Source organism: Drosophila arizonae, chromosome 3 (assembly GCF_054131065.1).
Source record: "Drosophila arizonae isolate 15081-1271.41 chromosome 3, UAZ_ARI_1.0, whole genome shotgun sequence".
NCBI lineage: Eukaryota > Metazoa > Arthropoda > Insecta > Diptera > Drosophilidae > Drosophila > Drosophila arizonae.
Genome location: NC_142923.1, coordinates 26,189,457 through 26,214,056, shown reverse-complemented (window position 1 = coordinate 26,214,056; position 24,600 = coordinate 26,189,457). Strand labels below are relative to the sequence as shown.

General features: G+C 38.9%; 1 protein-coding gene and 2 long non-coding RNA genes across 4 annotated transcripts; 1 reads left to right on the top strand and 2 right to left on the bottom strand.

The window, feature by feature from the left end:
* Positions 1–7,688: 7,688 nt before the first annotated feature.
* LOC149269969 (uncharacterized) lies at positions 7,689–9,195 on the bottom strand. Of its 2 annotated transcripts, none has more exons than XR_016269177.1 (2): positions 8,840–9,195; positions 7,689–8,758 (listed from the first exon to the last, which is right to left on the bottom strand). It is a non-coding gene; the product is annotated as an uncharacterized LOC149269969 (long non-coding RNA). The 2 variants fall into 2 exon arrangements; XR_016269176.1 differs by having other exon boundaries at positions 7,689–8,015.
* A 7,747-nt stretch (positions 9,196–16,942) lies between these two features.
* LOC149269968 (uncharacterized) lies at positions 16,943–19,308 on the bottom strand. Its single transcript, XR_016269025.1, has 2 exons — positions 18,160–19,308; positions 16,943–17,746 (listed from the first exon to the last, which is right to left on the bottom strand). It is a non-coding gene; the product is annotated as an uncharacterized LOC149269968 (long non-coding RNA).
* An 894-nt stretch (positions 19,309–20,202) lies between these two features.
* noc (zinc finger protein no ocelli) lies at positions 20,203–24,233 on the top strand. Its single transcript, XM_018004673.2, has 2 exons — positions 20,203–20,792; positions 22,056–24,233. The coding sequence occupies exons 1-2, from the start codon at positions 20,703–20,705 to the stop codon at positions 23,538–23,540; spliced, it is 1,575 nt and encodes a 524-aa protein (XP_017860162.1). The 5' UTR covers positions 20,203–20,702; the 3' UTR covers positions 23,541–24,233.
* The last annotated feature ends 367 nt before the right edge of the window (positions 24,234–24,600 follow it).

Below are 24,600 nucleotides of genomic sequence, written 5' to 3'. Positions count from 1 at the left end.
TATTAAATATAAGTAGAGCATAACTATAGTCTAATATACAATAGTAAATAACGATCTATCAGTAAAATTTTATTTTATAGAAAATGCATATGCATTTTGTATAAAATATTTATTTTTTACGTTTAGATTCCTGATTATTTATTTATAATGTTTCTTAATTATTTAATTTAATTTATAGAAATTTTATAGAAAAATATATATTTTTTACAAAAATAATTTATTATTTACGTTTATATTTCTTTTTATTTATTTATAATTAACCTTAATAAATTAATTATTTATTAATTTTATTAAGTGTATATAATGTTATTTATTATATAAATTATTATTTATGTATGTATATATGATTACAATTACTTTATAATTTACATTGAATTTATAATTTATTTTTAATTATTATAAAATGCATTTTAATTTTTCTTACGTCTATATATTATTATTTACTTTTAGTTTATAATGTACAATTTTATTTAAATTTTAATTAAATAAGATATATACCAACTACTTCATCCAATTTATTTCCCATTCAATATTCAAATTTTTAAACCAAAACAACAAAAGCTGGCAAAAATTGTAAAGATTTTCAGTTCCATCAATGGCCAAGGGTATCCAAGTTTCGAGACGTTTTCCGTGTCGGCTTTGTGTTCTTATTTATTCAGCGTTGTGTCGGCATAGCCTTTCATTTATATTTCGCGCTTATTTGAATACGGGTTTATGGCCATGCTGCATAACTAATCGGGTCCGGAATAATGTAGAGCTCTCACAATTCATACAAATTAATTGGTTTCGGTGCCACTCAATGGGTCGTGTCTGGGGCCAATGACAACAGCAATTGTGGCAGCAACAGCTAAAGCAATGCCAACGGTAACAGCAACGGGAATGGGAATGGGAATTGGAATGGGAATGGGAATGTAAATGGGAATTGCCAAGTTAATGGAAACGGAAGGAACTACTTGCGGACAACGTCGTTCGACGACTCAAGCTCGCTGCGCTGGGGCCACAGGCAAAGGTAAGAATCATGGCAATGCAAGTCGGAAGCACACTCAACACCTGCTAAAAACTTGGGAAATGCATGACGTCAGTTAGTTAACTATGGGGCGCTCGCTTCAGGTAGCTGTCTGCTGTCAGCTGTCAATTTGTGTTTGACATGCTGCTCGGCCCCCGCAAATCAGAGCGAATAAATGCCAATTGACAGGAACAAGTGCAGGGCAGTGAAATTTTCCCGCACCATTTGCCATGTAGGGCCGTATTCCCCTGGTGACGTCTGCAATTGAACTTTGGCCGCTGGAATCAATTGAACCCTGGCTGGGGTTGGGGGTGAATTGTGGGCGTGGGCGTGCGTGTGGGTGTGGGTGTGGAGCCTATGCGATGCTTCTGTTGCTTTGCCAAACTTCCGTGTCAAGACACTTTATTTGTCTTACTTATTTATGTTTATGTGCTCGCAGTCGGCATGGAGGGGCACGCACTCCCGAATCGGGCACACGTCCACGTCGGCGGGATAGGCCAAGCTCCCCGAGCGCCTCCCGCATCCATTTGCCGCACAGCTGTGCCTAATTTATTTCACTGGACGTGCCCCCGTTTCTGTGGGCCCAACAGCAGCCGCAGTAGCAGCAGCAGCAGCAGCCACTCAATTCACAGTCGGAGATTTATTTCATTCTGAAGCACATTAAAATTTTACAAATTGCTCGAATCAAATAAATTGCCGCGTTTATGGTGATAAATTGGCTAAGACACCGATGTGAAAGTTTTAATTCAAGTGCGGTCTAACAAGGCCTCGCCAGCCAATCACCTGACAGTAATGTTTTTTGTTTTGTTTTTTTTTTTTTTTAGACGTGCTTTAATAGCACCAATCAATATATAGCATTCAGATTTGCACGAGTATCAATTAAATGCAGGCAAATTTTAATTGAAAACTGCTACTGTCAGCTTCTGTCTAAAGGAAAGATCTAACGCGGATGGAAATCAAAATCAATTGTAGAATCTAGGATGTAGACCGTATGGCAGATATTTACCTCTCTAACCATATATTGACTATCAACAGGATTTAAAAAAATATTCAAATACTATATATGGAAATTTTATTTCGATTAATTTTTGTAATCTTTAAGACAAAAACGGTGCGACACACAAAACGATATGAATTAATATTCAGATGCTTTAAAATTATTTTGCACCACATTGGCCCTGATGTGGATGGAATCAACGATACATTTACAATGGATTAAAATAATACGTGAACTTTAATTCCTAATTTAATATCAAATTCTGCTCTTTATGTTCTAAATTTAATGAAAGTGAAAAACTTATTTGCTCATAAAAGTAAACCTTTTTTTTTTTTTTTTTTTTTTTTTTTAGCTGCTAGTTTCGGTTTAATAAAATTGAATGTTGAAAAAAATATTGCGAAGAACTAAAACTTGATAATTATTCAATATGTATTATTTTATTATATTATTCAATAAAATTATTCATTTTCAATAAATGGAAATAGAGATTACTCATATAAATTATTGTTTTATTTTTGTTCATTATTTTATTATTAACAGAATAATATACATATATATATTTTTTTATTATTTATTTTCATTTAATTTTTTTATTTTTTTTATTTATTTTTATTTATATTAATTTAAATTTACATTAATTTACTTATTTTCGTTTTTTTTTTTTTAAATAAAAAAATAATTTAAAATTATTATAATTATATAGCTATAAATCATTTTATCATTTATCATTTTAATATTATTATTATTTTTTTTTTTTAACTGCAAAATTTGTAATTAGTCAAATACAATATAAATTAATGATATTTATTTTATGAGCACATATCCAAGAAATATTATCTAAAAGAACTTTAATCTGAGCTCGATCTAGAGTCCCAAAATCGTACAAATAAATCTGTATTTAACATATTATATAGTATAAGAATTTAAATGAATGAAATATTTATCAAAAATATTTCAGCTTTATTACATTATTCACAAGAAATGCCAGCAAATTAAAAAATAAATAATGTACATAAACTTCTGAATGTCTAAATTATGTTCATTCATTTGCACGATTTGCATCTTGATAGCAGTTTCTGACAGCTGAAAGATGAAATATGTTTCCTCGGCTATTTGTTGAGCTGATGCAAAGCACTTTCGGAAGAGGGGAGAGATAGATGTTCGCTTAGCAGTTTCGTCGTTTCGCAGTTTCGTCGCTTCGCAGCGCCGTTGCTCTTTAGGTAAATGACAATAATTGTTATTTTAATTTTTATGACAGCAAATAAATTTTTGGTGGCTGTCAGATGTCAGAGCCGGAGCCAAACAATGCCAATGGGGTAGACATTTTTCATTATCTAAATTTCATAGTTCATTATCAAATTTGTTGCGTTCGACTTGGGGTACTTATCGCATCGCACAACCCTTATAAGGCTCCGACTCAAGTGCGGGCCAGCCAGTTGCCGGTTCCCATGAAGCGGATATATGGCGATCTGCTGACTTATTTATAAGCCTTTTATTGGACCGGCTGCTCGTTTGCAGTCGCTCTCGCTCTTGCAGTCGAAGTGGAAGTTGATGTCTGCTCAACGTTGGCTCCGCTTGCCACAAGTGAAAACCACATTTAACTCTTTTCATCTTCCCTTCGCGCTGCTCATAATTAATGCTGTCATCTTGTGCATATTTAACTCAATTACTTCCGCGCTGTCTCTGGCCATGGACGGGAATGGAAGTATGTGAAGGTATCGCCGATAGGGGCCCATCCGACCGGGGCCTAATTCATTTTGTTACTTTATGTGATAGTTAAGGTCCCGCTTCTGCTTCGGCTTCTGCTTCTGGAGTGCCTGTGGCTCATTAAAGAAATTGTTTTATTTGCGAAATTTACATACAAAGTATTATGGTGGCCATGTTTCCAGATGTAGGGCCATTAGCTTTCCTTCATCATTATGCAAAAGACTTTAGTTTTGTGGTGGCTCGAGCTCCGCTGAGCATTCATCATCACTCTAAAATGGTTGATGCTTATCGTACGTGTAGATTGAAATAACAAAATGTCTGGGCACAGCCGGATGCCTAATGGGTTATATTGAAGTTCCATATATCTAATTAAGAAAATTAATAATTGAGGAATAACTGTTTCCTATTCAGCAATTGATATTATTACATTATGAATTTATTGAAGGCAAACATAATTGTTTAGTTTAGAAGTGGAAGTGGGCGTGGTACATCCCATAAAATATATATTCTAGATCTTTATTTTATGGATGATCTTTAACTACCATATTATTTACTTATAAATTATTCTATATTAATAAAATTTTCTAAATTATTTAGCAATACCTGAACATTGTTAATTTTTCATACAAATTCGTCAATTTATATTCCTTCTATGGTATTGGAGTAATCAGCAATAATACTGCAAATGTCAAATGTCAGTGAGCAGGATGCGGCGAAAACAATGCGCACATTAATGAAAAATCAAGATAGCAATTTTTAAAAATATGACAAAAAGAGAAAAAAAGATACCATCAAAAACAGCAGCAGCAGCAGTAGCAGGAGCAGAAGCAGCAGAGCCAGGCAATGCGTCCCACGGCAGGAGAATAGAGCGGACTACCAAAAGAATAAACCAAGAAACAACAGCAGTTGACAACTGTCAGTGTCAGAGAGCTGCCAGAGCCACTGTGACAGTCACTGTTGCTTCTTGCTGTCTTTTGTTTCCACATTTCTCTCTCTCTCCCTCTCTCTCTCTTTCCTTCTCCATTGTGCTCTATAAGCCGAAGGATGAATTGAATGTGCTGTCAGATTTGCAAAGACCATCAAGGAATATGCGAGTTTATTCAGCGAAACATAAATATTTGTTATTTAATATTATCTGTGTATTATATAAAAGGAAACTGGAAATAATATAGTTTATATATGGAGTAAAGATTTATAAATTCTTTTATATGTCCTCTTCCTATCTGTCAAATATAATAAAAATAAGTTACTCTAATTGTCGATACGTTTAGCTTTTCTATACATCAACATGTATGCATTACACCTTAATTAAATTCATTCACATATAACACACATCACATATACATGCATATATAATTTCTCAAATTAATTTGATAAATTATTTTTCTTGCTCATAATTTTATCTATATTATTTTATATAATACCATTAATTAAGTTTTAAATCAAAGTAGAAAATTCAATCATGTATATCATTCAACTTTAGGTTTTACTTATCTCATTCAATAGCTGCGACCCTTATAGAGCATTCGAGCTTCATCCAGAGCTCAATCAGAGTTCTTCTATTTGTTTTGCTGTTTTTTTTTTTTAACTTTTTCTCTTGTTCAGTTTTCACTGTTTGCTGTTGACATTAGCAGAAGCTTAGTCCTTGCTGTCTGTGCTGTCAAAAGTGTCCTGTCAGTTGCTGCGTCACATGCAACTGTTCAGAGCTACAAAAGACTCCAGCAAAATAGGAAGCGGCTGTGGGCCAGGAGGGGAGTGTGGGGAGGAATGCTGAGACGCAGCTGCTGAACCTGCGGCCTGACACTTTATGATTGCATTTGCTGGCACTGCGGCTGAGTGGATCCTAACTGTGGCTGCTGCCTGCTGGCTGCTAGCTGCTAGCTGCTGACTGTGCTGGGTCAGTTCAAGAATGCAAATGACGAGCGGCCATAAATAAAATTAACCCAAATTAAACACAGGCAATTAATTACAGCTGCTCGCCGGCCAGATTTAACAGCAAATTAACACCAACAGCCTCTGACGGACTGCTGGAAATGCCACCACCAAAGGGGCGAGACGAGACAAGGACGACGGACGATGCTCGATGGACGAGTCTGACAGTTTAACTGACCATTAATTTGCATTTAAATGGTACGACAAATTCTTAGACCCTAAGAGATGCTTTCCCAACAGCAACAGCAACAACAACAGCAACTGAAAGAGCAAGAGCAACAACACAATCTCACACATCGTGTAGCATGGCGAAAGGCATTTCGAGTCGCATTTGCATATTTTTGACATATTTTCTACAAATTTCGGAGCAGCTTGACCGTTTGCCTAGCAGAGGGTCTCTTGACGGCTTCTTCTTCTTCGGAACAATTTTTAAGTTTATGCCACAAAATGCTCACTGCTGATTTATATAACAGTCTCTGTCTCTCTCTCTCTCTCTCTCACACTATCTTTGAGGGTATATGAGCGCCCAAATATCGCATTTAGGAACATGAAAATTTTTCTTTTCATGTTTTTATCGCACATTTTTCTTCGTTTTCTGGATCTTTGCAGCGTTTACAGCGCATTAAAATTTACTTGAACGCTCGTAAATTTCGCATTCTTGCCGCAAGAAAAAAAAAAAGAAAAGTAATAAATGTAATAATCGTAAAAATCATGATGAAACAGAAAATTTTGCCAGCTTTCTCTTAACCATGCCTTTGATTGAGTTTTTCCTCACATTTTTTTCATAATGCACCAAAAGTATTTCTACTCATAAATTTGCTGCACATTTTTAGCTCTGCCATGTTTCTGTAATATTTGATGCTAATAAATTCTACTGTATTTCGAATACCCTATGCGAAAAGGTGTATTGCAAATTCGGCTATGCTTATTGATTGCGAGTGACAAAGCATACAAAATTGATAGCAGTTGATAATGTTCTGGATACTAGAAGAGTGTGGAGATATCAATGGATTTGTAATTGACTTCGAATTAATATTCAACTGCGAATCTCTGCACGATAGAAAGGAATTAATATGTAAGATGTTATGCACTGATAAATATATATAAAATCCGACTGAGAAGAATGTGTATGGAACTATTAAGAGCCACAGTATTTCTGCTATGTATTTTCTGAAAATGAATTAGCCGACATATGAGTCACCGTCACTGTCACTGTCATTATCGCAGTCACAGTCACAGTTACAGTTACAGTCACAGTCACAGTCACAGTCACAGTCACAGTCACAGTCACAGTCACAGTCACAGTCACAGTCACAGTCACAGTCACAGTCACAGTCACAGTCACAGTCACAGTCACAGTCACAGTCACAGTCACAGTCACAGTCACAGTCACAGTCACAGTCACAGTCACAGTCACAGTCACAGTCACAGTCACAGTCACAGTCACAGTCACAGTCACAGTCACAGTCACAGTCACAGTCACAGTCACAGTCACAGTCACAGTCACAGTCACAGTCACAGTCATAGTCACAGTCACAGTCACAGTCACATTCACAGTCACAGTCACAGTCACAGTCACAAATACAGTCACAGTCACAGTCACAGATACAGTCACAGTCACAGTCATAGTCACAGTCAAAATCATAGTCACAAACACAGACACAGTCACAGTCACAAATACAGTCACAGTCACAGTCACAGATACAGTCACAGTCACAGTCATAGTCACAGTCAAAATCATAGTCACAAACACAGACACAGTCACAGTCACAGTGACAGTCACACTCACCATGATTATTAACTATCATAGTCACTAGAACATTCAAAATCACTGCCTAAGTCACAGTCACAGCAAAGTTACATTTTCAGACTCTTCCCCACCTTTATAAAGGGCATTTTGCAGTCGATTAAAATCGACTTCCCTCCTCATTTATTGGCTTTAGTTTGTTAGAATTTCTTTAGCAGCAATTTAAATGAATATTGATGTTGAAATCCATATTGCCAATGTAATTACAGATGCTAGATAGAGAAGGATATAAAGAGGGAGAGAGAAAGAGATTTGAATTTATTTAAAATGCATCCAATTGGCCTGATCTGTGTGTGTAAATATTTTCGACTCCATAAAGTTGCGGATGATGCTCGGCTCCGTGTTTCATAGCGGGTGGGCGCTGGCTGGCTGCACATGGAAATATTTTATGGACGCTCATTCATTGGCAGTGGCCTGACATAAGTTGGTGGCTGGGAGCGGGCAGTGCATCTGGTGGCGGTCGGCGACATCATAAAGCTCAGCCGGGCAGCACTCGCTATAGGACATCACTCCCCCAGAAGGACACATAAATTGCGCTTTTAATAGCATCCGCCTGTCATTGCAATCTAAATAAATTGTTATATTTATTTACGACAAAATGTCCACAAGCACACGGAGCGGGCAGGCGGGCAGGCGGGCGGGCGGTGCGGTATGAGTGTGGCTAGAAAATATGAAAATTAACTGCCGACTAAAGCCAAATCTCGCCACATATATCCCACACACACACACTCACATGTCTGCCGTCTCCCACTATCCAGGCAAAACAATTGCGCCACATATTCTCCACGTGTGTGCGTGTGTGTGTGCGTGTGTGTGTGTGTAATTTTCACTTCATGTTTGGCCACAAAAGCGCAGAAACTGCCATAAAATGCACACAGCGCACAGAGCAAACGACGACGAGTCCTGGCCAGGGCACCCCGAACAATAAGGTGAACGGGGGCACTAAATGCCACTAAATGAATTTATTTGCCAGGGCAGCCCCCGACCACCACGCCCCCCGCTCTGGGCGGGCACGAACAAAAACAATAGCAATCTGAGCGAGGAACATTTTGAGAGTAAATAAAGCCCAAATGAGATTTATGCAACATGACCGACAACGACCAAGTGCTGAAGTTGCCCCCAAGCCACAAGCTCTGCCCACTCTCCCCGCTCTCTCTGCTCTCTGTCCAGTTCACTTTCAGGTTAGTTCGTTAGTTTTAGTGGGCACCCACTTTGTGGGCATTGCGGACTGGCTGCCGGCAGGACCGGCTCCTGGACGACTCCTTTTCGGACCGTGTGCGTGCCTTTTAACCCAACTAATTTTTAGCTACTAAAAAAAAATGGGAAGGAAAATAGGAAAATAGAATGAAACGAAGGGTGGAAGGAAGGAAGACAACCTTTGGAGACTCACAGAAAAACAACATCCTTCTTGGTGCTGCTCCTGATTCTCTGTGTCCGGCCATTTATTCTCCGCAAAATTGTCACATAAATTTCACAGCGTCCGAGACATGTCGAGCGTACTTCATTTTGTATTTTATGATATTTTTCCTAACTGGTTAAAAGCAAATTTATGGCTCAGAAGCTAAGCAAAATGCAGACAGCTTATCTATTTTTATTTTCATTCCAGACTAGTCCATCTAGGGCCATACTTTTGAAATGGCTGTTCAGATGTGTGGACAACAAATCGGGTAGAATCTTTAAATTAGTTTTAAATTTTATGGACCATTTACTGGCTATATAATTGATAAGAAAATTGAAAGGTTTAACAATGTGGTATAGATCGTAATGTAGTTATCTTTTATATGATATTTATAGTAATCTAATTATAGTAGGAACTCTGAACTCAAAATAGAAGAATATGAATCAGAAATTCATTGACATAGATTATTGACAAATTATTAATCATATGATGATAAGGTTTAAATATCTTTAAATCTATATACTAGTTATTTTATTTTATTTCTACTAATATGTAAAAATAAATGATTTGATTTTTTACTTGCACTGAATAGGCTCCAAAGCTACTGGGAACGATGAGAAAATAAATTTCTACTAAATCTCTGACGAGCACAAATGGAAGAATATATATATACATATATATATATATTTGAAAAAAAAAAATATAATATTATTATTATTATTATTATTATTATTTTTTTTTTTTTTTTTTTTTTTTTTTTTTGAGAGAGAGAGATTTTTGTAGATTTATTATATATATAATTTTTTTTTAATTTTACAAAACTTATTTATAATTTATTTATTATTTATATATATATATATGAAGTATTTGATTTATTTTCGAGTTTATTTTAACTCTTTTTACAAACTTACCTCGTATACAGAGACATTACCACTATTATTCGCATTATCATTCCCGCCCAAGAAAACCTGTCTACTTTAATTTGGAAATGTGATTTATGACGACATTATTTCACCCCAATGGTTCGCCTCATAGCTTTCGTTTTGGAAACATAATGCAAGAATATCTGGTGACTAAAATTTTATTTCGGGTTCTCTTGTTGTCGAGGGCAACCGAGCACTAGACAAACTTCCGACATGTTGTAGACATGGGCAACATTCAGCTTGCCTATAACAGGAAGTGTGACCCTTTCTCTGTGGGTTTGTTGTTTGTTTGAAATTGACTGATTACCCACAAAATAACCGAATTTCCGAAATTTGTACGTAATTCGAGACATTAATAAGTTGCTCACGCTGATTGCGCTGCTCTCCCAAGTCGAACCCTTTTTTCTTTTCTCTATACCACCACAACATTTTTGTGACAGACGGAGTTTACATTTTCCGACATTTGTTACACAAGCTCACATTGCTAATTAGCTAGTGTGAGAATGAATGGCGGAAAGGTTAAATGAGTTGCTTCTACATGCACTACTCACAGAATGTTATCGAGTCGAGTAGGGGCAGAAATAGTAATGTGAGTGGGAAAGGGAAACTAGCTTTACTTAGTTCTATATTCCATGATTGTTCCCAGAGTATCATCGAGCAGAGGCAGAGAGAGATATGTTAAACTGAGAGAATGGGAAAGATTACACCGGAGAACTAGCTATACTTAGTACTGTACTATATGATTATTGCCAGAGTATCACCGAGTCGAGTACAGGTAGAAACAGTAAAGTGAGAATGAGAGAAAGGGTTAGATCAGTAAACTAGTTATACCTAGTTGTATATGCCATGATTATTCCCAGAGTAATATCGAGTCGAGTAGAGAGAACAACTGTAACTACTTTCCTCTCATATATAGAGCTATTATCTTCCTGAAAACTACATGCTCTCATGCAAAGTCTTGTCTCGAGACAGTCGTTAAAATCAATAGTCCCCTAAGCAAGTTATCGCATTAGCCTCACCTCACGAACGCAGCCGGTCGAGAAGACGGTGCCCTTAAAAACCTGCTGCTCGTGTAGTTCAGCGACATTACTTCTGCTTAGTTTAGCAAAATGACTCCCCCGCTTCCTGCCACGGGAGTGAAAGCATCGTTTTCATTTCATTTAAAATGCTGTCAGCACGTAACCCTTGGCCCAAGATTTCCCTCTCTCAGTCTCTCTCAGCCTCTCTCTCTCACTCTGTCTATGTCTTCATGTCCTTTTTTATGGCAATTTCAACGCGTCATTGAGTGTGCCGCGGCGCGTAGTCATCAGGGCCGTGGAAGGGAAAGAAAACACAGCAGAGCCGAGTGGACTGGAAGTGCTGGCAGACAAGCATTGAGGCTGAAAATGAAGACGCTTAGATGGAGTGCACAGAGAGTTGAGAGTTGAGCGCAAGACACGGCGTCATTGAGTGTAAGGTGTGCGTTTATAATCAAATTAGAAGCGAAGCGTGAGATCAAAGAGACGACACGGAACGACGCGACGTCCTCCGTTTAGTCCGAGAGTGAAAAGTAGGCGCGACATAATGCCCGAAATGTCGAAAACACAAGCTGCCACAAATTTCCAAATATGACGAGGGGCTGTGTGTTCGGCCTGACAACTTGAAGTGGAAATGACTGCGCGGGCTGAAGAAGACGTCTCATTAATGACAACAAGGAGCCGCACTCTCAGTCGACGTCGCCGTCCAGGTCCAAGACCGCATCGTAAAAGAAAAGGTGTATTATACACTCAACTCAACTCAACTTGCCTCGACTCGACTCAACTTGGATCGGCTTGGTACGCCTCGTCTCAGACTCGCAGCTCTGGCTGTTGCTGTCAATTCAAGTTTTTGTTGAATTGTTTTGCTCAAGTGGTTGGCTGCTGGCTGGTTGTCGACTCTCCAACCACTTCCTCGAAGGATCATAGCGCTGCCACATAATTGAAAACGAGAAGAAGGTACCACAAAATTGCTCTCGACGCTGCCTGACATTTAAAGTTGATTATGAGTGCCGCCGCCCCGCATCTAGGCAAGGGACGTGCCTAGCGGGGGCTGGAGGGGGAAGCTGCTGCTGCTGCTGCTGCTGCTGCTGAAATGATTCTCGTGCTGATGTTGCTGACGACAGGTTAAATGTTTTCATTATGAATCGCCGAGCTGAGCTGAGCCGAGCTGAGCTGAGCTGCCGGCAGTTTTTCCATAATTGGAGCTGCATTCAAGTGTCCTCAAGTGTTGCTCCAGCTCCATCGTTAATGCCTTAGTTGTTGTTGCTGTGGCAGAAAACTAAATTGAGTTCTAGGTAGTCAGTCAGCGTAAACAAGGTTCCCAGCCCCCGGCCCGGGCTGCTCAAGTGTTGACCTGATAATAAATCGCCGACCCACTCAATTAGTTTCTCGAAAATTCCTACAATTCCAAAGGACTTGCCTGCATTGTTGCCTTTAGCACTTATATCAACTGCAATCAATTAATATCTCAATCGAGTATGTCATTTAAATCTACATTAGTTTTGCGTACATTTAATGTTGAGGTCACACGAAAATATAATCATTTTACCACTAAGCTCTGCGTTTATATAATTACAAATTACAGATAATATACTTATACTTATTAAAAATAAAATAAAAAAAATAAAAAATAATATTTTCTTATTATTTATTAACAAATAAATGTTTTTAATTTTATTTAATTAATTTATTTACTTAATTTAATTTAATAAATTAATTTCTGTTTAATAGCCAAATCACATATTCTATTTATTTATTTTCTTATTTATTTATTTTTTTATTTTTTTATTTTATTTAAATATTAAATATTATTTATTTAATTATTTTTTTTGTAATAATTATACATTAATTTATCTTATTATTTCATACGAAAATATATTCATTTTACCACAAATTACAGATAATATACTTATTTTTACTTATTAAAAAAAAAAAAAATACAAATAAATAAAAATAATATTTTCTTATTATTTATTAACAAATAAATATTTTTAATTTTATTTCATTAATTTATTTACTTAATTGAATTTAATAAATTAATTTCTGTTTAATAGCCAAATCACATATTCTATTTATTTTTTTTTAATTTTATTTAAATATTAAATATTATTTATTTAATTATTTCTTTGTAATAATTATACATTAATTTAACCTATTATTTCTTATAATTTTTTATTTAATATTATTTTCAGTAAGCTATTTTTTTAGTTATAAAAAAATTAAATTACGATTTGTTTATTTTATTATAAATTTATATACAATATAATCCACTTAGAATATTTTATTGTAATTATTTTTTATTACATCATGAATCGCTTTTTGTAATATGCGCTGAACGTCCCAAGCAGACAAAGACTCGCTGTAAAATTAATAAAATTCAGTAAGAACAAAATACCTATGCCTTGCTAAGTACAGTAAACACCAGCTAAGCAAGACACAGCTGCTGACTTATTTTAGTTTGTCGTAAAAAAGAACATCAGCCATGAATGTTGCATGTATTTATAAAATGGAAACAGCTGTGATTTATGAAACATCAAAGAGAGCCGGGCTCGGCTGGAATGGTGCCTCGCGAGCCTCCTTGTCCTAGGAGACGTTGCTCGGACACGTGACGCTAAGCGGCACATCAATAAATTAACACAAAAAGCGAATGAGCACCGGACGGGAGAGCTGCGAGCCGAGAGTAGAGTAGAGTAGAGTAGAGTGGAGTGAAGTAGAGTCGTAAAGGACCCTTTAAAAAACAAACATGCCATGCATAACTGATGAGTCCTCACTCGCCTGTGTACTTAGCCATGGTCAGTCCAACTATTCGGACAGCAACAGCAACAGCAACAGGAACAGCAAAAACCTTAACAACGTGCAATAAAAACTAAATTATATCCTTTCACGTTTCAAGTGGCTGCGTCGCTGTCGGCGTCGCGGCGTGCATGAGAAACGATTCAGCGATTCGCCGACGAACACGTTAAGAGACTGAGACGAAGATGCAGACGAAAAGACAGACAGAGCCACCGGACGGACCGACCCACGCACTATTTAATTTAGTACAAAATTATTATGCGCTACATTAGCACTCGGCGGGGCCGTGAACTGGGATCGGCAATGCGTCTGGGATCGGGATGCGAACCGTGCGAGAGCTGCGAGCTGAGAGCTGTGAGTTGTCTTAAATGAAGTGTGAATTCTGCTGTCAGCCTGTCATTTCAACAGAGCCACAATTACCGCCTGGCCCGTCTTGCTCGCTGCTTCGTTGCTTTCATCTCTGGGTTCTTTATTTCGTGTAACATTTTGTTTGCAAGGGAGTTAGTCCTATAAACGTTTACATCAGCTTGCATGGACTTCTAGGGCATTAACGAAATCTGTTTATTCTGAATTTAGCTTATACTATGCATAGACAGCTTGGACTGCCGCTGTATGTCATTAAATTATCTACCTTTCCTGTCAAAAGATATAGGGTTTCCAAATGGGTCCGTCGAATATAGACAGTTCTGTACGCCATGCTATATTATATACTCTGTGAACGCTAATAGAGTTGTGAATAGAATCGACTAAGATGGACACTCAATGTAGGAAGAGTTGACTTTATTTTGCTTCAATTTTATATAGAAGGTTCAGATCAATAGAGCTCTATAAGTTGACCCATTGCACGAGAGCGCTATGTGATCCATTGAGAGTATAATCAACATTGCAAAAATCTATATGTTAAGTATATGGATCGTATGGTTAGAGCAGAGTAAACCTTCTACTCAACTATAACACTTCTACTTAATCGATGGACAAGGATATCAGCAAGTCAAGTCTTTAGAGGGACAAGTCTTAGCAGTTCTGAAAATAGGCATTGCCTGCCGCAGGACATACTTGCTAAGCAACTATTTCCTGAACAAATTTGATAGAGCCGAAAAGGGACAAAGCGCACCGGAAAATCGCAATCAACAACTGTCACGGCCAAGCAGGCAAATAAATGACGCGTGACAAGGCCAGCCGGGACGAGTCAGCTAGAGGGGGTAAGAGACAAGGAGAGAGGGAGAGGCAGAGGGAGAGCCAGAGGCATAGCTTGAGATACTTTGATAAATGCGTCATAAAATGAGCAATTATCACGTGCTGCGCTGAGGCAGCTGAACAACTTGAAGGACAATTAAAAACCAAACACAGACCGTCAATAAAATTATTTGTCGCTCGTCCTCTCCCTCTCTCTCTCTCTCACTCTCTCTGTGTGTGAGGGGAGTGACATACGCAGAAGTGTCAGCTCTGGTGGCAGCGAAATTAATGAGCACCATAAATCAAGGACAATGCCTGGCTGCCTGGCTGTCTGTCCGTCTGCCTGTCTGTCAGTCTGTCCTTGCCCGCCCATGTGTCAGCCCGGCTGTTGGCCCGCCTTGCAGCCAGTCCTTGATTGACCGCATTTGGCAGTTGTTGCCGCTGCGCAATATCCTCGCGAGTGACAAAGTCCTTTGAGTTTCCACATTGTGGCAGAAATTAGCAACGCCGTCGAAAGCAAATCAATAAACATGCGACTACGTCTCTGCGGGCCCTAAACGACCTCGACGGTCTCCGGCTACGGCACCGGCTTCGACTCGAGCTCAGACTCGGGCGATACCTGGCATCGATAGATATTCATGATGTATAGACCATAATTTATGTGCTCTTTATCAACAACACAAGAGACGACAACAGCGGTATTCCCTCTCCCACTCTGTCTCTGTCTCCGTCTCCGTCTAGCTACGCCGTGTAGCGCCAGTCGGAATCGAAGTCCGGATTCGTCGCCGGGGACCTGCTTTGGGCTATTAAATGGCGAAGGTCGTAAACATTTTTATGTTCGCTCATAAATATTTACGCAGCTGAATGCGACTCCCGAACAAAAAAGGATATGTTTATGCAATTGTTTTCTCTACTTCTGCTTCTTCTTCTTCTTTTCTTCTTGATTTTGTTGCTCTCCGAGATTTTTATGCGCTGCTCGAACTGCAGTTGTCGTTTATTTAGTTGTCATTCCTTAAAATATAATGCTTCTATTTCCCATATTCGACTTTCTCTTTTCGAGTGGAGGAAGCTCGAAGATATATTACTCTGAGTGCCGCTGATTATAGAGAAATGTTTTGCCTATGAACTATACTAAGATAATAGAGTATGATATAGAAAAACATATTTTACAATTAGTGAATTATATTTTTATTCTAGTCTTATTTTCTTAAATCCAGATTAAGGTTTTCTTTACTACATTAATACAAGTTTTAAATATAATTCATAGTTTTATGAAGTTTTATGTAAATTAATTTCTTCTAATGAGGAAAGCAAATCTATAAAACCTGACTAAAGCTGATCTACATAAGTATATTCTATTCCATATGAATATATGTAAATAGAAAATTCTTGATGAAAGTAAAACATTTCTACATTAAATATATATATCTGGTAAAAATGTTCAAAAAGAGCGCATTTATGTGATCTTCAAAGATAAATAATACTCTTAATATTCAATTTAAGTATCATGTATGAAAATATTCAATAATATAACATATATTTTGATAATACTACAAATTTTATATATTCTTAACCTCTAAATATTTTATATATAATAAATTAAATATTTCTATTCCAATTTATTTCACTCTTTGTTATAACTACAGATTTTTGTGAATGGAATTTTAGAATAATTTAAGAAATATTTAATAGTTTATTTTTAAGTAATAGGGTTTTTATATTTTCTTTGTTTTTTCCCCCAAATAATTATATTATCTTATAAAGTAAATATCATTTTAGGTATTCGAAATATATTATATATTATATATATAATATCGATAAATATTCGCATAAATACCTCAATGGCTACTTCGACTTTACATAACATAGATTTTTCATGAATTTCGCTTTCCCGGCTTTTCCTGTCCGTCAGCCCTGTCCCATGTGCCTTAGGCAACTCCCTTTTACCTTTTCTTGCAATCAATTAATACCCAATAGCAAAGGCAATAAAATTTATATAGTCAATTTGTCTTTCGGTCTTTCTGCACGTGTCACATATTTTTTTAGCCCAAATTTTGCTTTGTTTCGTTTTGCGACAATGCAGCCATTAATTTGGTTTATTAATCTACCCCCGATTGGGTATTTCTAGGGGTTCCACACGGGGTTATTTCGACGTTTTGCAAAAAAAAAAAAAGACAACATCGAAATTATTCTAAAGAATCTTTTGTTGTTAAATTTCAATGTCACCAAAGCCAGGGGCTATTTTTCTTCCTTCTGTGCTCGTGTGTGTGTGTGTGTGTGTGTGTGCGTGTGTTTATGTGTATGTTTTTCCTGCTCGTTACTATTGCGAGATAAATTGTTGTCAATAAATTATCGACAGTCGGTCTTTCGGTAGCTCTACCTTTGCTGTCCTTCTCGCGCTGCTTCCCTTTCTCACTCTCTCTTTCTCTCTCTAGCCACCCAGAGGGCATGCAGGATGTTGTATATCCTTTTTTATGTGAGTTATTGTTAGTATATATATATATATGTGTGTGTACTGAATCACATATGGGCTCTACTCAATTTATTGCAGTTTGTTTTTCAGTTCTTTTTTTATCAGCAAAATCAACTATTTAACAGCTATGATTTGTATGATTCGACTATTTCGGGTCTTATGACATCTTGTTGGAGTTCTCTTGCGACCTCGATAGGGTCGTACTACCTTTATATTAACGCAGATAATGTCAAATTTATTGCATTATTTTCGCGCTGCTTGTTTTGCAGTTATTTTTTATTTTCATGATGGCAATATGCGTGCCACGCCCCCGCCGCCCCAACGACCGTTCTTAACTGTGCTGCTGTCGTAGTTGATGTTGTTGTTGTTGCTGTGCATAAATCAAAAGGTAAATGGCTGCATTTTTATGGCTGCCTTTTGCGCCATCGCCATCGTCGTCGTCGTCGTCGTTGCCGTCGCAGCCATCGTTCATCGTTCGCCTTTTGCGCTGTGCTTCGCTTTTATCACACAAACATTTCTGTGATAATAAATGCCATAAAAATGAAGAAATATGTGGTTAATTTTATGTGCTCTGCCTCCTTTTTATATTCTCTCCACACACACACATACACTCACACACACACACACACAGAGAGATACCTATATACATAAATGTTTTCGCGGCTACAAATTTTTTCGCTTCTGCTCAGCGTTTTTACATCCCTGCGTGTAATTTATAATATTTTGTGTTATTTATATGGCAACCCCGACGCCTGACGCCCCCTTCCCCCTCCCCCGCCTCCTACCTCTTCCCCACCCCTCGGTAGCTGTATGTAGTAGTAGTAGAAGCATCTCGGGTGCCATTTGCGTTCGCATTGCTAGTAAATAATTCACATGCCCCGCAAAATTTATGACGCTGACAAAGTAACCGTAAAAATATGAATTACTTACGTGCAACGCACTTGCTCTTGCTCTCCTCCTCTCCCTCTCTCTCTCTTACTCTCCCTTTACTTACTCACTCACTTGTATACAATGCATATTTATTTTGGCATTTAACGCAAATGAGCCCGGACTGAAAACAACCAACTGCCAACTGCCATCACCTTCTCGTTCTTGGCCAAAAAGCCGCAAATTACGTCTAAGCCGCATTTGTGAACCAACACGCTTTTCCCTAATAAATCCATCATTTTCTGCGAAAGGCCTTGCCCTTGGCCCAAGACTCTAGTAAATAGAGCTGCATTGATCTACCTGCTGAGCCGTTAGGTATTTGTGCGATTGCGTAAATACCTGTAATCGGTTTATCGGGCGAAATCTTTATCTACATCTTCATCTTTAGCTGATTTTCAAAAATCTCTAGTTACTTAAGTTGCATTATCTGTGTGCAGCACTCGAAGATTATGTAATCTTACAGATCTTACAGATGTCCAGGCTAATCTCATCCATAGGAAATTCTCTAACATTGAAATTCCATTTAAATCCCATTTTTGGCAATAAAAGAATCAAGTTTTAAACCAAAAATATTGAAATTACCTAACACAATTATTAATTTAATATTATATTATATTATATTTTATAATTAAAATTTTATTTTGTTGCATCTATTATTATAATCTTATTTTATATATATTCCGATTTATCCTTTCGCCTGAAATTACGTTACATAGCCGAAAAAGTAGTAAACAGAAAGTAATTTTAATTGAAGCCTTGTTTAGTATGAGCGAAACCATTAACAGCTACTCAGTGGGCTGTATTATTAAAAATACATGAACTTGAGCAACCATTAAACTATTAAAAAGTCCAAAGTTCATCATGTGGCAACGCCAAGCACATGTGCAACTGATCTCTTCCCCCTCACATGACCCCCTGACATTCTTCCTCTTTCGCTCGCGCACACAGCGCAACTTGTGTGCACTTATGGCGAAGCTTAATTAAGACACACACAGACACATGTGCATGCATAAACCTACACATATATGTGTATGTATGTACAAGAGACGATTACTAGCGAACAAAACATGTGAAAAATTGTTTGGTACAACTTTGACACGGCGACAAAACAACGATTTCCACTTAAACAACAAACAGAAGCTCTTGTGGAAAACAAACCACAAAACAGAATCCAGAAGTTAATCGAAAAACGCTAAACAATGCTCGAGTCACAGTCAGAGTGAAGTGAGAATCAGCGAGCGGAGTCGTCGAAGTGGGAATTGTGGGTAAGCACACTCGGCAGCGCTCTGCGCTCAGAGCTCCGCATCCGATGGGGCAATGGAGAGAGCGGCAAACAAATTAATTTTTATATATGACATTAAAGCGAGCGAGCGAGCAGCAGAGGCGATTGCATAAAAAGAAGAGTGGTTAAGTGTTGAGTGACTGAGAAACAAATCTCAGCGAAGACAATGAGACTGAGCGTCGAATGGCCTGGTGTTGACAGCCGACTGAGTGGGAGAGCGAGCGGGAGAGCAAGCGGGAGCGCTAGCTAGATTGAGTGTGAGCTGCTGAGGCGCGTGACATATGTGTGAAGATAAAATTAAAGTGCGCGTCAAAGGCGAACTTCCGCGGCAGCCAGCTACGGCCACAGCTACAGCTACCAGCACGAAAAAACTGAAAGAGCGCCGCTCTCGCGCTCAACTGTTGCTCTCACATCGAGTGTTGCCGTGTTGCAAACAGCCACTGAGCCAGCGAGCCACACATGCCCATGCAGCTGACTGATTGTACAAAAACAAAAACAAAAAACCTGCTAGGCCACTTTACGGCTTCCATTGCATGGCGCATGCGATGTGATTGGGCAAAAAGTACGCCATATTTGAAAATTACACACAGTGCAGCTCGCTCGCACAGCACGCTCGCCTCTCCTTGCACCAACACGCTCAAGCGCTGTGCAGCGCTGCTTACCGGTTTTGAGCGCACCGCAGCCAGAGAGCAAAGAGAGCTGCAGCGTGAGCACACACATTGCTGAGAGCGGATTTTCGCTTCACTCTAACGCAAGTCACCGAACGGCATATTCAGACAATTCAGTTCGAGTTTAGCCTTCGATGCGTTCAGACGTGTTCGGAAAAAAGCCTAAAACGGAAAGCAAAAAGCAAACTCTACCAGCAACAACACTTGTGTATCTGTGTATCTCTCTGCCTCTCTGCATAAGTATTTGTATCTGACAGAGCGCACGGCTGTCAGAACGTTCGGCGTGTAAAGTGCTTGAACAGCCACAACAAAAAGTGAAAGATACGCCACTTGGCCACTTGTCAAAACAGTGAACGCAAGCAATTTCTGAAATCAACAAGAAATTCAAGAAAAGTAAATTTGTGAATAATACCCTGGAATTATTTCAAGGAAATAATCCAAGAAACAACCAAATCTGAAAAAGAAAATTTCAAAAATCAAGTTTTGCCGTCGCATTTTACTTGGATTACCCCAACACACATCAGCCAGCCGCTGACAGATCTTGTTCAGCATCCTCTGTGGATTACTCTATTAGGACAATCGCCAACAGCTCCGCTATGGTTGTCTTGGAAGGCGGCGGTGGTGTTGTTACCATCGGCAACAATCAATACCTACAACCGGATTATCTGGCTCCATTGCCAACAACGGTTAGTATTATTTGTTAACACATCAAAGTTGAGCTCAGAAAAAAATATGGAGCAAACAAAAAAAATTCATTTTTGCTGTTAACATTTTTGTATTCAACAAAAAACACTTTGATGAATGAGTAAAAATATTATTCAACAAAAAAATTGCAATCCAAAACTCTTGAAAATGTTACAAAAAATAAGTGAAAATAGCAAAATTAAAAATTGCTGGGAATTTCATTTAAATGTTAAAATGGGTTGCTTTAACCGAAAAAAAAAAAATTAAAAAAAAACATTTATATGGGAAGATTAACAAAAAAAAAATTGTTAACGTAATAACAAAAGTTAATTAGAACAGAAAGAGTCATAAAACATTTTCGTTTTTAAAACCGAATTCGAGTTTCAGCTGAAATATGAATTTTTAATGAAAAAAATAAAACATTTGTGATAATTTGTGGCATTTGTATCTGGCTAATTGAAACAGTTGAAAACAAGATAATAATTTAGCTGCAGTAAATTTAAAATGAACATATACAAAAATTTCAAATTAGTTTTTGTGTTCCCAACAAATATAATTTTATTTTGTTTTGCCAGATAAATGAAAAAAGTGTTCCATGCTTAAACAAATTATTTTTAAACAAAATTTTAAGATGCAAATTGTAGCACAAGCTATTGCAATAAATAAATATTTTTATATGAAAAAGAAAAAAAAATGGTATATGCCTGAAATAATTTGTTAACACAAATTATACATATATCAACAAAAATTTTAATGTTTTACTTTGCTTCATCATATTTATGCAAATTCTAAATATATTCTGCTGTTGCTGGTACAAAAATGTGTTATTTATTGAGACATTAATTTACAAAGAATAAAAAAAAAAAACTAAATTTGAAATTGCATAAATATAAGTACATTCAAAATAAAGCAGTAATTGTATTAAAATATTATAATATATAAAAACATTAAAAAATATGTACAAAAATGTACATAGCAAAATATATTTATTAAACCAATTTTTAAACTAAAAATAAACAAGAAAAGCTTTTTAAATATTTAGTGAAAAAGACAAAAATTCATTTATAGATAGATTCAAACATATAGTCAATTTATAAAAAAAAAAAATAAAAAATATATAAAATTATAAAAATTAATTTATCTCCGTTTCACATTTGTTCAAGATATCAAATGTTTATCCCAAAATTTCATTAATAATTTTAGGAAAGTTCTAAGATTCTAAAGCTAATCAAAAGTTTTCCTCCTCTCCTCTCGTTTCTCTGCAGATGGATGCCAAGAAAAGTCCGCTGGCTTTGCTGGCCCAGACCTGCTCACAGATTGGCGCCGATTCGTCGGCAGTGAAGCCGCTGCTGGCCGTGGACAAGAGCAAGAAGTCGGGCACCTGCTCCTCGTCGTCCACCTCGTCGAGCTCGTCGAGCAGCGCCGACATGGGCACGGCCAAGTCGCCCAGCCAGGCCAAGTCGCCCAAGTCGAGCACGCCCATCAGCAGCACCATTGGAAGCACCACGCTTGGCAGCGAGGTGAAGCTGGCCTTCAAGCCGTACGAGACGAACGTGCTCAGCCAACAGAACCAGAACAGCTTCAAGAGCAGCGCCAGCGAGGAGCTGCCGCGGCCCAGCTCCAAGAGCTCTACGGGCGCCCAGGAGCGCGTGCCGTCGCGCAACAAGTCAAATGCCACGCCCACAGACAAGCCGGAGCCTCTAGCCACCACGCCACACGACGCCAGCCGGAAGACCGTCTCGCCCGCCGGCAGCTCGCAGCGCGGCGCCAGCCCCATCGTGCGCTCCGGCATGGAGGTGCTGAACAATGCCAACGGCACCGCCCAGCATCCCAAGGAGATGAGCAGCATGGCCGCTGCGGCAGCTGCCGCCGCAGCCGCCTACAAGGCGGCCGGTCCGTACGGTCTGAATCCGTTGTCGGCGCTCTGCTGTCCGCCCGGCATGGAGCAGCATGCGAATCCCGCCTTCCGGCCGCCGTTCGCCGGCGGCTTCTCGCACCATCATGCGGCGATGCTGGCCGCAGCGGCCAATGGCGGCTATCCCGGAGCCGGAGCCGGCCCGGCCGGACAGCCCAATCCGTACATCAGCTACCAGCGCATCAAGACGCCCGCCGGCGGCGAGGCCATCGTGCCCGTCTGCAAGGATCCGTACTGCCCCGGCTGCCCCTACTCCGCACACACGCAACAGATGCTGATGGGCGCCCCCTGCCCGGCCGGCTGCACCCAGTGCGAGCACCAGAAGTACGGCATGGCCATGGCCAGCGCCGGACTCCCGCAGGCGCATCCCTACTCCCAGGCGGCGGCTGCCGCTGCTGCCAATGCGGCCGCTGCCCGCTCGGCGCCCTACGTCTGCAGCTGGGTGGTGGGCGACGCCTACTGCGGCAAGCGTTTCCAGACCTCCGACGAGCTCTTCACCCATCTGCGCACCCACACGGGCAACCTCTCCGATCCGGCCGCCGCTGCCGCCGCGCTCGCCCAGTCGCAGGCCCAGTCCCTGCTCGGCACACTCTTTCCGCCCTCGGCCCTGCGCGCTGGCTACCCAACGCCCCCGCTCAGCCCCATGTCCGCCGCCGCTGCAGCGGCCCGCTATCATCCATACGGCAAGCCGCCGGGCGCCATGGGCGGCGCCCCCTCGCCCTTTGGCGCTGCCGGCGCCTTCAACCCGGCCGCCGCGGCCGCTGCAGCTGCTCTGGGCCCCTACTACTCTCCGTATGCCATGTACGGGCAGCGCATGGGCGCAGCTCATCAATAAGAAGCTGGAGAAACCAAAAAGCGATAGAGAAGAGAGAGAAGAAGCCGAGGGAGGGGGAGGCGAGCCACAGCTTCGCTTTGGGGATGTCAAAGACGCTGGCAGCCGCGTTCGCTGTTCTGTGATACTAAACTGTAGATTTGTCGAGGCGCTACTTACATTTAAGTTTCGGATTAACCCACAGATACAACAACAACAACAACAACAACAACAACCACTACGACAACAACAAAGAATCCAAAAGCAACAACTTAATTACATATATATACATTCAGCATATACATACATATATGTATATAGATATTCTCGAGGAGTAAAAAGTGAAGGAATTCTGTCAAATCAAATCAAATGTTTTGTTTTGTTAATTAATTTAATTATTTGATATATATTTTAAGACATCAAAGTTTGTTCTCAAAGTTCAACCAAAGTTTTCTCTGACTTCCAGTTCTAACTAAATGCGATCCATGCATATGGATCGCATCGTATGAAAATCGTATGTTTATCAGGTTTTGTTTACACACCTTAGCGATACTTAAGCTTTGTTTAATTTTAGTACTTGTTTAGAGCCTAACCTAGTTCTTAGCCATTCGCATATAACTATGGATAATAATACGATTACAAATTCAATAAGCCCTTAAGTCATTTATCATATAATATACATATAATAAAAAATTATATTACAAAAATACAACAAAATCAAGTCTTGTTATTTCTTTATGTAAACGCATATCAATCCCAAAAAAAAAATAATAATAAATAAATAATTCACAATAGCAAAAACACTTAAAGTGCGCAGTAAATAAATGAAATTCACAATGAAAAATGAACGGGGAAAAAACTTTGTATATTAAAATACAAAATTCCATTTGTCTCAATTTATTTATTTGTTTATAGACTTGTTGCTTCTGCGTCTGACAATCCGCACTTGAATGAGGTGTGCGCGTACTTTTGGCACCGACTGTATGTGCATCCATCAATGAAGAATCTTCAAGCAACTGAAAAATATCATTTCACCAGATATTTCAGAAATTATTACGGAAAAGTCAAGCTGCATTTATTTTTA